The 15485-nt window shown below is 50.2% G+C and overlaps 7 protein-coding genes across 7 annotated transcripts; 4 read left to right on the top strand and 3 right to left on the bottom strand.

Annotated features, from left to right (window-relative positions):
• Nucleotides 1-914: 914 nt before the first annotated feature.
• MAA_11410 (uncharacterized protein) lies at nt 915-1274 on the top strand (the record flags this gene model as incomplete). Its single annotated transcript, XM_011413404.1, has 1 exon — nt 915-1274. The coding sequence occupies one exon, from the start codon at nt 915-917 to the stop codon at nt 1272-1274; it is 360 nt and encodes a 119-aa protein (XP_011411706.1).
• A 1010-nt stretch (nt 1275-2284) lies between these two features.
• MAA_08930 (NADH-ubiquinone oxidoreductase, 20 Kd subunit) lies at nt 2285-4744 on the bottom strand (the record flags this gene model as incomplete). The annotated part of the gene is made up of 7 exons (XM_007826928.2): nt 2285-2464; nt 2529-2964; nt 3051-3574; nt 3625-3783; nt 4017-4134; nt 4190-4531; nt 4614-4744. The coding sequence occupies 7 exons, from the start codon at nt 4742-4744 to the stop codon at nt 2285-2287; spliced, it is 1890 nt and encodes a 629-aa protein (XP_007825119.2).
• Nucleotides 4745-5321: 577 nt separating this feature from the next.
• MAA_08931 (Fungal transcriptional regulatory protein) lies at nt 5322-7788 on the top strand (the record flags this gene model as incomplete). Its single annotated transcript, XM_007826929.2, has 4 exons — nt 5322-5503; nt 5959-7095; nt 7150-7445; nt 7499-7788. The coding sequence occupies 4 exons, from the start codon at nt 5322-5324 to the stop codon at nt 7786-7788; spliced, it is 1905 nt and encodes a 634-aa protein (XP_007825120.2).
• Nucleotides 7789-8533: 745 nt separating this feature from the next.
• Nucleotides 8534-9268, top strand: MAA_08932 (uncharacterized protein; the record flags this gene model as incomplete). Its single annotated transcript, XM_007826930.1, has 1 exon — nt 8534-9268. The coding sequence occupies one exon, from the start codon at nt 8534-8536 to the stop codon at nt 9266-9268; it is 735 nt and encodes a 244-aa protein (XP_007825121.1).
• A 1142-nt stretch (nt 9269-10410) lies between these two features.
• MAA_08933 (Killer toxin, Kp4/SMK-like, core) lies at nt 10411-10638 on the bottom strand (the record flags this gene model as incomplete). Its single annotated transcript, XM_007826931.1, has 1 exon — nt 10411-10638. The coding sequence occupies one exon, from the start codon at nt 10636-10638 to the stop codon at nt 10411-10413; it is 228 nt and encodes a 75-aa protein (XP_007825122.1).
• A 1723-nt stretch (nt 10639-12361) lies between these two features.
• Nucleotides 12362-12745, bottom strand: MAA_08934 (Killer toxin, Kp4; the record flags this gene model as incomplete). Its single annotated transcript, XM_007826932.1, has 1 exon — nt 12362-12745. The coding sequence occupies one exon, from the start codon at nt 12743-12745 to the stop codon at nt 12362-12364; it is 384 nt and encodes a 127-aa protein (XP_007825123.1).
• Nucleotides 12746-14415: 1670 nt separating this feature from the next.
• On the top strand, nt 14416-14931 carry MAA_08935 (Killer toxin, Kp4/SMK-like, core; the record flags this gene model as incomplete). The annotated part of the gene is made up of 2 exons (XM_007826933.1): nt 14416-14587; nt 14699-14931. 2 exons carry the CDS (start codon nt 14416-14418, stop codon nt 14929-14931), a joined length of 405 nt encoding a protein of 134 aa, XP_007825124.1.
• Between the last annotated feature and the right edge of the window lie 554 nt (nt 14932-15485).

Here is a 15485-nt window from a genome sequence, read left to right as displayed (position 1 = left end):
TAACGGATTAGAAGCCCTTTATAGTAGAAGGAATACCTGCCTTAAGGCCAAAAATACTAATTTTAAGGAAATCAAAGAGGTTACAAAGATAATCAGGAATTTAGAAAAAAAGGCCTCCAAAAACGCTGAACTAAAGCGTAGCACTAAGGAAGCTGTGAGACTGGCCATAAAAGGGGCTAATAAGGCTAGCAAAGCCAAGGCCAAAGAGGCCAAAAAGGCCAAAAAGGCCTACAAGGCCAAAGCTGCCAAATAAATCTGTATTGGCGGTTTTACCTCTTCCGGAGGGGATTTCTAAGTATATATATCTTTTAAATAAGTAATTATTATTAGCTAGAACCCTGGTCCGTTACAAAAATTGGACCTGCGCACATTCGAAGGGATAAACAAGCGGGAGAGAAGAGACTGTCCAGACTCTCGTGCCTCTAAACTGATAAACTCATCATGCTCGCCTGAAGGCTAGAATTGTACTTATCCATACTTCCTCGATGCCATCGAGAGGGCCCTTTAGTTCCGATATAGGTCCGGTCCCAGTAGCATCGTTGATGGCAGCTCATCAGAAAGCCAGGTAGGCACTTTGAGGTGCTGGGGAACGATTTCGGGGCTATCAAATCGAGACCGGGCCCGCCTCGACCCTGCTTGACTCCTCATGGAAGCCGCGTTTGCATGTACGCGCAGCATTAACGCGGCCCGGGTGTCTCTATATTTGAATAGACATGTCTCCCGAGGGGCACAGTATACCGAGGAAGGATGTACAGCTTGTTTGAATATTTCATTTGTGCTCCACGGAGGAAAACTGCTTGGTAGCACTGGGTGAATGGGGAGCTGCGCCCTCATGTGACGCGGTCTATGTAGCACTGTTCAAATGCCCGGCCGTGTCATACGTACGCAAGGAGAATACATCCAGGCAAAACATCATGAGCCATCTTGCCCCATCTGCTAAGGATATTCGCCGCAGATGTATCCTCCTCAGCAACTCTGGGAAGATGCTGTGGTCAGGGTTACAACAAAAAGCCGGTTTTAACTGGAGAGTTGAAGAGCGGAAGACGGGGAAGAGCAAGGACCGGAGAAGCTTGAACACAGAATTTATCTGCGTCTGCCAGCTGTTTATGATAGCCGAGGCCTCTTCAGTCTCGTTGCGAACGGTGTCTGGCTGGAACCCAGGCTGCTTCTCACCATATGATTGCCGACGCTCAGACATCAAGCTCCAGTCACCAAGCGACGACCTTGTGCTGCCCGGCCAGGAAGCCTCTTTGTTTGATATCAAGTCCAGGTGAAAGGTGGTACGAATGCAGTTTCGATAGACAAAGACCTCCCCTGAGGCCTTGAGAAGCTGAATCAAAATTGCCGAGAGTTCGTTCATCCAAGAAACAGAGGCCGAAGCTGTTTTAGAAGTTTTTTTATGAATAGTAACGAAGAACTCGTTATCGACGATGGCGTTCGGTGCATTTTATTGGTGGTCACGATCACAGATGAACAGGCGGCTGATGGAGAAATGATTGTTGAATCGACGGCTCTCAGTTAGAATCTTGGTACTGAGTCAACCGCTGATCCTATCTGGCCCTCCTGCCGGCTGTTGAAACTTGACGGTGTCATTGCAACGGGCTTCTCTAGCTTCCATGTCACGTATATTGACTGTTGTATGTGCCGGATTGTCCAATGCCAGCCAAGTGCATTGCAAATAATTTATCGCGTGGTCTTACGGTTTGCCTTTTGCAGCAGTCCATACTGTGAGTTTTTCAATTACCAGTTGGCAACTAAGTGGTCGCTGACTGGTAGCTCGATGCAAGGATTCCTGAAGACGAAGGCCACCGGCCGCCTTCCCAGAAGCTGCAACACTAGAGCATAACAAAATTGTTAGTAATATCCTTGAAACGGACATACCACTTTTCGGGACTGCCATATGATATGCAACAAGATTTTTCAAGACCAAATCGGTTATAAGTGATTCAAGACTCTGTCTCCATGGCTGGAAGTCTGGGGCCGGGGGGCACAGCTATCCTGACAGGACGTGAAGACAATGAGGTTGTTCTGAGAGGTGAACAGAAAGATCTAGAACAGGATCGTATTCAACGCCGTGATGTTCTATGCTCTATGTTATATACACTGGAAGTTTAGTAAGCAAGTCTTGCCAACAACGATCCAAATAGTCTGCGCAAAATCAGCACGTAAAGAAGGACTCGGAACTCCTCGGCCGCAATTCAGTTTGCGGTCTGTCTTGTCCGCCTCTACTGGATTCTCCACATTTTGCCATCATGATATCATTATTTGCTCTCCGGTAGATAGTCTACTTGTCGCGGCCTAAGCGCTCTTCGTCATCGCGGACAAGTTCATACGCTGGTCGAAACTTAGTCCCTTCGGAGCCAACGGCAAGAGCGGGGTTCGGGCGGGTGTTTTTGACGCCGCCAAGGGATGAGTAGCCCTGTTGATAGAGGCTGCAGAAGGGAATATCAAGGCGGAGGATAAACTAATGGCCACAGGTCAGGCTTGTGTCTTTTTGGAGATTGTTGTCGTCACGGGGGATCACTCACGGTCCAAATATCTGTGTAGTGCCAGTCCAAAACAGGGTTCACTCTCATAAACTGCGGCCAGCCCTTATCCGTGGGGCTGAATCCAGTGAGAAACTCGCAGAATGGATCGGTGCGCCGTGTGCCCATGAAAATCGCCTTGACGGCGGGCTTGTCGGCTTGGTACGCCTCCAAGGCTTGCCGCATTGGCAGCGCATAGCGAGTCAAATCCAGATGGTATTCCTTTGTGGTACTTGAAACAAATTCCTCGACTTCGGGGAAGGGATCGGGCGGCGCAATGTAGACAGCTTGGATGGTCGGCGGCGGGTTCTTGGAAACGGGGCCGTCGCCGTTGGTTGTGATTGAGGGATCGTACAGGGCCGGCAGGCAGGCCAGGATGAGGACGAGCAAGACGAGACAGTCTTTGCCTCCATTGTATGAGAGAGACAGTTCGTCGGGCCTGGCAGTGATGGCGTGGTTAGCTTCCTCGGTAACTTGGACAGGGGGATGGCGAGAGCGCTGGAGTGTCAAAATGCGCCTACTCACTGATACCGGCGCAAGGCCTCTTCGACAATCTTGATTGAAGCCCTCGCCTGCTTCTGCGTGTTCTTCAGTGCGACATCGTTATCGGCGGGCTGCTGTTCCAGGAACGCTATCACTTTCCGCCGCAACGTGTAGCAAATCTCGGGGAGTGCGCGGGGCACTGCCGAGGCTGCGGCGGGAGCGACAATGTAGCCGTTTTGCGTCATGTGCTGCAGTGACGGGGGGCCCTCAAGAGATTGGCTGTCGAGTACCATGACATGAAGCAAAGCGAAGCTGTGGTATCTGGAATTGGCGCTTGTGAGGCAGGCAAAGGGGGCAAGAACAGCGGCAAAATGGTTGCTCGGGATGTCCAAGCCAAAGCTGCATCCTTTCGATGTCAGCGCTTTGCGGAGCCGCCTGGCGGGGAGAAAGTCGTCGAAGCGCGGACATGACACATGCATGGAGGAAGAGCGGAGGGGGCTGGACATGACAGTGGACGACGACATGACAGTGGATCTGACGCCACGCAGGACCTGATGCTGACGGTGCTTGATGACGGTGCGTGCATGTACAGAAAAACTGGGCCCTCGGCACTAACATTGAAGGTCAAGGCCCAAAAGCCCGCAAGGACGGCCCTCGGGTTTCTCCGTGTTTCGCTCTGCGGCATCGGACAAATCGAGGTACCCAAGGCCCGTTTCAATTTTGGGCAAGTGCTGATGATGCTGGGCCGACCACCAACGTTAAAGACACTGGTCGTCTAACGTGGTAATCACAGACGTGCAAGGCTCCTCTGCATGTGGTCGCATTTCCTTCTAGAAGCTTGGAGGAACTCAACATGCCTGCTGCACCCTCTTGGTCTATCAGTCGATGTGATATCATATCCGACCAGGTCTGCTTGGTCTCGGTAGGCCTTGACAACCTTGGAAGTCAAATAACATTCTGTACAGCATTGAAAGTCCGAAACTACTAGGCGCTACTACATCAACAGACCTCTCCCGCCATCACCAGTCTCACAGCGCCGCGTAATCTACTTCCAGGTGCCGAATCGCGCCCTCTATCGCCGATACCACAATCTCGTAATCTTGGTGCGGCGCATTTTTGCTTGCAGCTGAAATATGGCGTACATCAACGCCTCTGCCGTCGGTGGACAGCCAGGCACATACACATCAACGGGGATGATGCGGTCCACGCCTCGTACAACAGAATAGCTGTAGTGATAGTATCCTCCTCCGTTCGCGCAGCTGCCCATACTGATAACCCATTTAGGATCAGGCATTTGATCATAGCACTGCCTTACCGCCGGCGCCATCTTGTTCGTAACAGTGCCCGCCACAATCATTACATCGGCTTGGCGAGGAGAGGCGCGGAATATGATGCCAAGTCGGTCTTGGTCGTAGCGAGGCATCGATACGTGCATCATTTCGACACCACAGCAGGCAAGACCGAATGTAAGAGGCCATAGAGAGCCCTGGCGAGCCCAATTTACTAGGGAGTCTAATGTTGTTCTGGTAGGTGTGAGCAGAAGTTCGGTGCCTGGTGTAAATGACGTGCCATTGCGTCAAGTTCGGTTGCATCCGGGAGCCTTACAAGACATGTTCGACGGCAGTTGACGATTCTTCCTTTTCTACCAAGGATGATGGTTTTAGGTCTTGCTGAAGATCAAGTTTTGGCGCAGCGCTCTTGAGAACTCGAGGGTTGTGTAATCCCCGAGTAGACATTAGCGAAGCAATTGGCCTTGCTAAGCCTTTAGGTACGGCCAATCGTCCAGCATTAACATACATTAACACTCAGCCTCGGTCAGCTCTGCCTTAGTTCCATGCCAATATAGTTGGGCAAGCATACCTGGCAGTCTTGCGGCGAGAGGCATCGTGGGAACCGAGAGCTTCATCCTGTTCTGTTTCGTCCTCTCTCTCGTCTTGTTGGTCGATGGAGAAAATTCCACTAATCTCCTGGAGATTTTCAAGAGTAAATCTAATTCCATGCCATGTTAGAAGCCGCCCCGGTGTTCAGTAACGCTTGACTTACACAAGCTGTGCGGCTCAGATGTCCACACAGTCACTCCCAATCTCCTAGGCGTTATTCACCCGTAATTAGGGAATCTTTTCTATAGATATCTGCAAAGATTCGACGTCCGGAAAATAAAAAGCATTTGGTCTGCATGGCGCCCTCGCTCTATATCCTCAGGTTTCAAGCTTACCTCTGACATGGTCATTTGTCGTCCATTTAGGGCATAGCGCCATGTGAGCCTCGTCCTCCAGGTGAAAACCCACCTCGCCGACACGCAAACATCACCAAATGCTCATCGGCGAAAACCCACCTGCCATCCACATCCATCAGAGCCAAGCCCCGTGTACTGCAACAGGAGCCCGTACGTCAGCCATTCGATTATCTCCACGACAAACGTCAGGTGTGTCTGGGCTGTTGCCGGGTATGGAGCTGGTCAATGATCAAGCGGCTGGGGCTCCAACCCTGAAAGCGTATGTTTGCGAGACTTGCGGGAAGAGATATCAGAGGAACACTCATCTTCGACGACATGAAGCAACCCGTGAGTACTCGTTGTTGATGTCAAATGTTTTACTTGGTTTCTTCCCAGTCCCAACTTCCGTTGTGTAGGGAGCAGCTTTCCTTCCTTCTAAATCTCTCCCCCCCTCCCAGGATTCTATTGGCCATAGCCATAGCCATCCTTTCCCATCAATGATTCCATCACTCCATGCTGAGCTCAACATCAATAGCACAATACCAACCATGCTCAGCCAATTACCTGTCACAGCCGCAATCGCACTGTTGGCACATGAGCTAAACCCTTCCACAGACGTAAACACTTTTCGTTTCAAATGTCAATATTGCAGCAAAGGCTTTATTAGAGGGTAGGCGATGCCTCTCATCTTCCCTTTCGAATCTATTCATGCGGCATCCACTCACATCTTCACAGCGACGTGTGCCGCAAACACACCTTGAGCTGCGCCAGAAAAGATGAAGAGAAGAGTTTACCCGAATTCCGCCGTGGCCAAAAACCGCGTGCTTGCGAATCGTGTTACCAAAGTAAAGTTTTGTGCGACAAGGCGACACCTTGCTCGCGCTGTGTTTCCCGCGGATTGACTTGTCGTTTTCGGGACGTCTTCGACTCGGGTTGCTCTGAACAAGATGCAGCTTACTTCAAGTCTGAGTCCGCAGGCCAAGCTCATACCAGGGTTCCAGTCTCCAACTCTGTGTTTTTGAAGGGTGTTGTCAACCCTGATACTGAGTCAATGCTGGAATACTTTGCTAATGACGAAGCTGTCAATGACAAGGTACCAGACCTTGACTATCTGCCCAATTTGCCTGACTTTTCTCTGCCCATGATGACCATGGATGGCGGAAACTTTGCTCCTTGGAGTTTCGTGTCTCTTCTGGATGATGAATTCAGCGATTTCAGTACTTCCGACGAAACCTCGACATCCTCCGAACTAAGCGCAGCAGTGCCAGCGTTTACCCTGGAAGGTCTAGAGAGATTACGGCATGTCTCAGATGAGATTATTCGCGAGTTAGGCAAAAGTCACAAATTTCTAGAGGAATACGATCCAACATATACCGAAATGTACCACGAAGATCTAGCGCACTCTATCTTTTCGTCAGATAATCTTGCTCGATTTATATCTGTTTTCTTTCGCCTAAGTCACATACATTTTCCTCTCATACATATTCCATCATTTGGTCATGAAGATACACCGGCAGTCTTAGTTTTAGCAGTCGCGCTAGGTGGTACACTCCGCTCCGCACCACGGGACGATACATTATCGTCACGATACTTCTTAACTGTTGCAGAAGACTACATCTTTCGGCATATGCAAGGGCTTTTGTTCACCGAGGTTTTCTCCAAACCGAGCAAGAAAATGCTGTATGCACTACAGGCTGCGATAATCGTCCACAATGTTCAATTTATGAGAAACGATGCACAAACGCGACGAAGAAATTTGTCAGTCAGGCTTCCTGCTTTGGTGTCGGCGGTGCGGCAGTTGGGGTTAAATCAGTACAAGCATTCTGGGACGTTGATTTGGGAGAAATTCCTGTATGAAGAGTTGTGCATCCGGTATGGTATATTTACCCTCTGTATCAACAAGAAGGCACTAACGGACTCGAATAGAATTGGTTTTTGGACCGCAATATCTGATTGGCATCAAAGTGGTATGTTTCATGCACCGCCGCAGACGTCCATCAAAGAAGTCGATTGCGACATGCCGTGTCCATTAGAACTGTGGGATGCCACCAACTCCGAGCAATTCGAAGCGAAAGTAAAGGAGTTAAAGTACCAGCCTCCACCAATGTGCTTCTCCTCAATATGTAAATTTATCGAACTATTAATGAAGGACAATTGGGATGAGGCCCAACCTATTCCAGTCACCAGCCTCAAACTATCCCACCTCCGAGCAGCTACCATGGGTAAGACTTCCAATCATCCCTGCGACAACAAAGCGGACATTAAACATGCATAGCATTGAGTTCCATGGCTGTCTCGGCTCATTTGAATGGCACCATGCCTGCAACAGCCCCCGCTCTGCTCCGTGCCATAGATCGATGGCACGACCTTTGGGATGCCGTCACCTCCAAACTGGACTCCGCCTCTCTGCAACGTAGCGGCATGGCCAGGCACAGCAACGATATTAGTGCTCTTATCAGGAAAGTGGTTGAGGTGGCCATTTCTGATACCGAACAACCGGCGTTTTTGAAGAACGTTGGTCATGAATCTCTGAGAGAATTATACGACTTTATACTGAACCATTAGCAAATTATGATACCCACTGTACGATATATTTAGGCAGTCCTCGGCTATTTAATCTCCACTACTTTATTTCAAATCGGAGATCAGTGGTCTTGGTGCTGATATTGCCCTTTCCTGACCTATAAAACAAGCTGTGGCTTGCCGCATCGTATTTAGGTCGGCACAGCATGCAAGTCCATCAGCTGATCGTCCTAAGTACCCTTGGTACGGAAGAATATTCGGGTACTTACCTTTCAATTGTTCAACACCGGTGTCTTTGGATCACGAAGCCGCGTCGTGGGACGATTTCCACTAAACAGACCGTGTTCTCGATATGGGGTGGAAGCTCACAACACCTCACGTAGATGTTTTCTACTACTCCGTACATGAAACAGCTTTAAAAGCTGACTGAGACACTCTTTCTAGCGACAGTGGAGAATATGTGGCTGACGGATGCACGATACATGGCGCTTTCTACATGCTCCCCGATACTTTGGACAGGCTGGGTGACTTCAAGCTTGGCTGCCAAGCATATGCAAGTTTCTCATGATTGAGAAGGAGGAAGGTCTTGCATGACCCACTTCATTGCCTTGAGAGACCGTCGTGAGACCGTCGTGTTGGGCATATCTGCATGTCGACAACGAGAAGTCAGGCTCCGGGCTTCCGACTCAGATTTCATATATTATCATCACTTCTCGAAATTTCCAGTTACAGGTGTTCCAGAACTGTGAAGTAGGAAAAACCTGTACCCAGTAACCTATATACAAAGATGACTAGCGATATTAATTCGCGCCGGTCTTCGACAAGCGACGCCACTCGACTACCCAAACTCAGCAATGAATCCGAATCTGACCATGATCTCCCCTCACCAAAGAACCTAGTCAAGAGCCCCTATGGTGTCGACCGAGAGCAACTGGAGGAGTTCTTCAGAGGGCTACGCACTAAAGGCGTGCTGGCTAAGACCCAGATTATCGACCCTGATGAAAGAGATCCAGCTCCCAACCCAGACCATGTTGACGCGCAGGATGCAGCCCGCAAGTCTACCAATAAAATCACCAAACACTCTTCAGACCAAGTACTCAACATGGCAGAAGTCACCCAGCTGGACCTGCCGCGGACGTGCAAGGTTGGACAGGGCGAAACAAAAACCGGCGATACGCGCCGTGCAGAAATTGAGCCTCCCGACGTCACCTGCCGCAACAGACTGGCCATCTACATGGATATAGAATTTGCAGATCAAGTGCTGAAGTTGGAGGAAGAATATCTACTCAAACAGGCCGAACTCATCAGCAAATGGGAAGAGGCAATGCAAGTTGCGCTTGGCAGGGTAACTGAGCTGGGCAGGTCGAGGGCGATCGACGTCCGAGACAAGCTGCTGGCCTTTGAGGTCAAAAAGGACGGGGGTTTGCAGTTCAAGCAATTGTTGGAGGAAGTCTGCAGAGTCAGAGAGCGGTTTCAACCGGTGAGCCCGATCTTGAACAAACTTACAAGGCCATCAGATTAATCGCCAGAAGTTTTGGCATGGGAGGGCGCACAGGTCGGGAGCCAGGGGCTAGGCCCTGCCTTATATGTATACAGATTGTATTGACCTTTTGGAGCTGACATTCACAGGGGGTTATTAGCTACTTCTGATGGTGATTATCGAAGCAGGTTTTTGGTTAAATGAGCATGTTGGAAGAGTACTTTTTACATTGTTATTGCTATTTCATGAATCTCCAGAACCATTTGTATTTAAATTGCTCTCTGTTTGCGGTCCCATTTGGCAAGAATGAATTATCCCAGCACAATGGCGTACACGCAACGTTCGCATCCTCAGGTGAGAAGAAAGAAACTCTGCAGAGCATTCCCTTGGATTTGGATAAAGAAGACACCCTTGGTCTCACAGCGCTACGTATTATGATTGACTACAACTAGCGGTGGATAATAGTTCATTTCATTCACCGTGGCGCGGATTGCACTACTCACGACCTTCACGTCCGCCGTACTCCATTACGCTGCGGCACTGGGTGACGACATGGAGCTGAGACGGATGCGGAAGACACATCTGAGGTATCTCTTTTCTACGAGGCGGCCCGCGGTCTCAAGTGTTGTATATATTGTACATGTCCCGAATCCAGCGCAGACCATGGTGCTAGACTGACCATCTTGTTATCAAGACGATAAATAATCATCATGAGCCAAGTTATTTCGAAAATAATGGCTCTTCTTTCATTATTGAGACACGATACGAGAATCTCCAGAGAACATCGGACTACATCTCCACTACATGTTTTCGTCACATCAAGCCGCCGTCTAAGCACGGCTTCTGAATCCAACCAGGTACATTGTAGAAAATCATAGCGTCCATCATTCAAGGCATTCCAGCCCTTTTATTTACACTATTCAACTCGTGACATTTACACAAACTCGAACACCTCCCTCAGCAGTGGCAGTCCCCCTCGCAGCACGGCTTGCCGACATAGTTGACAGTAAGCTCCCCCTTGCTAACATCGTTGCCGGGCTGGGTAGGAATAGAGCCGCACTGCCGGCACTTGTGGTCTATCAGGCCCTGGACCTGGCTATACGCGTCCCTGGCGGAGCCAGAAGCGCCGTTCTGGTAGAAGGCGCAAACGCTGCCCTGGGAGCCGTGGGAGCAGGCGATTTGTTCTATCGTCTGGTGTTAGTCAAATCTGCGAGGGTTTTGCACTCGTCATGGGGAGACTTGCGTCCTTGGTTGAAGTGGCGGTCGCCGCCGCCGCTGGCAATCAAGTTGCCGATCTGGTCATGAACGACTTGCAAGGAGGCGTCGTTGAAGGAGCAGACTCCGGAGCCGCGGCAGTTGATGCCGAGAGCCGCGGCGCTGGAGATGAAGAAAAGGATGGAAGAGAAGTGCATATTGATGGGTTTCTGAGGTGTATTAAGGATGAGGATGAGTTGGAAATTTGCAAGTGTTGGGGACGTTTTTGCAGGAATTACAAGGCGGCAATGGGCGGGCTTTTATGTTTATTCTTCTGTGAGTCGCTTAATAGTCTGTATAACTAACAGTGTTTCTCGTACCAACTATGTTGAGGAATCAGCTAGGAGGCGGAACGGCAACTACAACAACTTGAACCCAGCAAGCGTCGGCATGGAAAGGATACTCGAGAACAGTACGAAGTCATGTACCGGTACTTGGGGCCGCGATGTCTACATGATACGCCAACATGAATGCGGATTGCCGTTTCTGTGACCGTCACATATGAAGCTGAGGCGACTATCTCTATGGTCAGGATGCGTGGGCAACTTCCGATCAACAAACCACTTACGAGTTGCCTAATAGAGAAATGGACTCAATCAGGTAAGTATCTATGTCCATTATTCGGGTTCCTCCACAGCCATGTCCCCGATTCAGAGACAAGACAAGTTGACTCCCAGCTCCACATAGGGTTGTTCTTATTTCCCACCAATAGTTTCGGTAGATCATCGTCATAGATCGGAAGGCTTCTCTATAACCCGCCAACTATAAGCTAGTCGTTGAGCTACGCTCCTTGTCCAAGTTGAGTTCAAATTGTCCTCGACGACGTTGTACAGCGGCCCCAGAAAGAAAAGGGACCCATGTGGCGTCGGCTTGTCCGCGCAGCACTTATACAGGGTTCCTTCCTTCGACATCGGACCATCGGTGAGACTCGTTTGTGGTGCGGAGTAGTACTCCGTATGTAACTACTATTTCATGGTGGTGATTGCCGAGTATGTGACAGTGGCTTGTCTCTGCCGCGGCTGGAAGTGCGGTGGCGGCCGGCAGTCATTGTTGAAATGCAGGGGATACCCAGGAACCAACCCCATGCAAAGAGGCAACGGGCAGCGAGGCGCTCGAGCTTGGAGTGACCTGGGGCGATGATGACCCTTGGGAGAGCTGCATGGGCCGCGCTATACTAGTGCTTACGGAGGATTCGATCGGTGAAGCGTTGTAGATCTGTAGATGCTATCAAGTTTCGATGCTATTTTTCCTTGGTTTGGCTTTAGTGACATCCCAATTGACAGCCGAGGCATAGAAGTGACCGGCGTGAAATCTCGGAATAGCTTCCTTTCTCAGGGGGTCATAGGTCGAGGACTCAGGCAGGCCAATACTGCATGTGCTTACCGGAAGACGCAGTGTTTTTTTCCGTGACAGGGGCAACCTTGATGTCTGTCAGCACTTGTCCGTGGACCATTGTCTCTGGTCATTTCGAGGATATGGTCAATGTATGTGCGTCGGCTCCATTCAACGTGCCGGGATACTACTTGCCTCCCGGAAGTAGTTCCCAATATTCCACTAATAAACGTGTCGATGAGGCATCACTCGGCCGCATCATTGACGTGACTGGCCTACTCTTTTCGAACATGAAGTGAGAAAAGTACAGTTTTGAATGGCGCGGCGTCGAGAATTACAGTTTAGGCATTTCACAACACTCTGTTTCACAGAATAATGTCCCATGTGATCGACACTTTGATAGCACGCTCATCGTGAAAACTGTTCAGAGTAATTGTTCCATTGTATAGCACAAAGTCCTTTTTCCCGGTTCGCATCCCGTCAAACTGCACAAGCAACCCGTACAGTGTCCCAACACCACTCAGATTCATCATGGCATGTCCTACACTTCTAGCAGGCGCCCTGGCAGTGAGGATCTCCAACAACATTAACAGTGAGCTCTCCATTCTTCACATCATTCCCAGGCTGCGTCGGCACAGAGCCGCACTTCTTGCACCCGTGGTCAAGCAAGGCCTGGAGAAGGCCCGACGTCTGCCCAGCCGTGCCGGTGGCGCCATTTTGATAGAAGGCGCAGATAGAGCCGGTGCAAGCAATCTGCTGGCCAGTGTTGTATCTGCGATCGCGAGGCTGGATGCCGTCCACGATGGCCTTGAGGTTGATGAGGTTTCCGGCCGCGCCGTCCGATGGGCAGAGGCCGGAGCCACGGCAGTTGATGCCCAGGGCCGAGGTGGAAGCTGCGAGGGCAGCAACAGAGGTGATGATTGACAACTTCATTATGTGTAGGATTATATGTTTGGGGGGTTGTGATGGTGGTGGTGATGTATAACGGGGACGGGGGATGGCGGGGGACTAAATAGCATCGATGAATATCAATGGGAGATTCTGCTAGCGAGGAACAACAGGCTTCAGGGCAAATTCCGTAGTACAAGAGTACGGGTCGGGGATGACAAGCCTGGTCCTGTACAAGTTGCCCAAGATAAACACCGGTTATGGCGTGCCAGCTCCAAGCCTCAAGGTAATCGTTGCCCATAAGTCGATAACTCGATTATTATCGCGGTACTCTGTACCTTGGTTGTCTCTACTGTCTACCGGCCAGCATTGAACCTGCATTAGCCCGCATATTGTTTGTTTCGAGAGACGTCACCAACGTCACCGTACATGACAACGTAGCGAACAAAGGCAACGCTATGGAAAGCTACATCTCAACTCCACTGCTGCTCCCAAGGTACGAATTGCCGCATCGGTATAGGTGGAGTAATTCTCGCCGTATGAATGAGATGCGTGAGCCCGGCGATGGACCGATACGACCCAAGCACGCACACATGTGTACCTGTCTATGATAACTCCCGTCGAAGCTTTCCACGTCGTCCTTCTCTTCTGGGGGGAAACAGCATTCTCTCACCGCCTCTGGTTCCAAAAGCATAGTAGCCATGTCTCACATTCATCAGCCATACGTATTTCCAGGCCTCTACGGAGTAAATGCTGACCACAAGCAGTCAGCCACGGGGGGAGAAGTCTCGGCCGTCCAAGGCACTCATAGGCCATGTCTCGCCATGATCTATTGCCGGAAAAATTAAGGCGCCTAAAGTGATCGACACGGGTCTTCCAGCACGTCGGCCCTCTTTTACCCATGCTCTATGTCAGACGCGGGCTTGGCTGGCGGATAGGCCGTCTTTTATCGGGCAACGGCACGGATAGATGGCGCCTTGTTGGTGCCTGCCGCCTCGCTGAACTGACGAGGAGACTATGATAGAGTATGAATCTAACTTGGTCTCGGTTCCGTCGAAAGTCCGGACTGGCCGAAGATTTCCTGTGCATGTAGAGGAGCTAGTCCAACGTCGCATTGACAACTTGCGCTCCAACCGAAACACCATTCCCCCCACAAAGTTGGACAAAAGAGCGTAAGCGCTGACTATGGGGAATTTCGGTCCATCAAGAAGTTAGATGGAACTCGCTGCCTTGAATGTGCGTCCACTGTCGACTCACGACGATCTGCCGCTCGGCATCTGAACCCAGCTGGGCTGATGATGTGGATCTCTTCTCAGCAGTGACATCAGTGTGTCTTTGTTCAATGTAGCTTTCCGTATCAATGTCTGGCGAATGAGAAAGGGCAGAACACATAACCATGTTGTCGCGTGGTTGGGCTCAATGGCGAGGTACTTTGACACAATGGGGACTTTGTACCAGTTACCTAGTTGATGGAATAATCAGCGTGATACTCGTGCAGAAGTAGGTGGACATGTCATCCGACCGCGGTAAAGGTTGTTTTTTGGGTTTCTCTGTTGAGCTGTTTAGTCTGCGGCCTGCTTCTTCTCTGTTCTCCGAGAGAAGGCGCTTCTGCTCCTGTAGCATCTTATATAACAGTTCGTCCCTGTTCCCGAGAGCTGTGTCCATCAACCATCCCTCCTTTAACATATACTACTATTCCTGTGTCAGTCGTCATCATGGTATCTCTCAGCATCATCGCCACATTTGTTGCCAGTGCCGCCGCTCTCGGCATCAACTGCCGCGGCTCGGGTGGTTGCACATTCAACAATGCCAAGCTGAGTGATGTCTTGACACAAGTCAAACAGATTCAGGCTCAAGGCAACGGTAATCATCATTACAACACGGGAGGTAAGTTGCCGCCTCGAGGCTGAAGTCGGGAGCCCCTATTCATGATCATGATGGAATTACTACATTCCTTGGCGAGACATCATATGCGCAGAGTTGCTAATGAAAACACAGTCCAACTTGCCTGTGCTCAGGGCCAGTACTCATCTATCTGTGCCTTCTACCAAAACGGTGCGAGCGGCACGGCGAATGATGCCGCTGGTCAGCTGCAGGGACTTGTTGACCACAAGTGCTCACAGTGTGGTTCTATTCCTACCCAGCCAGGGAATGATGTTAGTAAGGGCGAGCTCACGGTGAACATTGTGAGCGCCCCTTGCTGCAAAGGCAACTGTGTTTGTCCCATTTAAGTTGTGGATGGGGGTGTAGATAGATTTTTACGAAAGCTCATGAGCCGGATATAAACTGGCCCAGCCAAAAGGCCTCTCCGTCGATAGTTAGCAGAGCACTGACAAGTTATATGCTGGCAGAGACCAGTCTTCTCTATGTATGTGCTCAAGTAACATGAATAACTGACCAAATTTTGTGTGAATTTCGATATATCGGAAACCCGCAGACGCTTCCAAATCCTGTCTATGGGTTACATTCAGGATAAGATGCAATGACATTGAGGTTTTGAGACTCCAGCAGCTACCAACAAGCACCTCGAATCGAATTGGATGAATGACCTGCCTTCACAGGTCAGCGACTGGTCCTTACCCTTCCGCTTTGAAGGACATGCGCTGGAGCATGGTCAAGGACTGCGCTGCCAGACATGCAACGCTTCTAGTCAAAGGCCGTTAAACCTCGTTTTTGTAGGGTAGCTGGTTGATGCAGCGGACAAAGTTGATCCTGTGATGTTGCCCGAAACCAGAGAGCCTGCATCCAAGATAGGAGAAACCGCCAAGACGTTCTCTGGATAAGA

This window comes from Metarhizium robertsii (assembly GCF_000187425.2).
Source record: "Metarhizium robertsii ARSEF 23 chromosome Unknown MAA_Scf_7, whole genome shotgun sequence".
Classification (NCBI taxonomy): domain Eukaryota; kingdom Fungi; phylum Ascomycota; class Sordariomycetes; order Hypocreales; family Clavicipitaceae; genus Metarhizium; species Metarhizium robertsii.
This window is presented reverse-complemented; position numbering and strand designations above follow the sequence as displayed.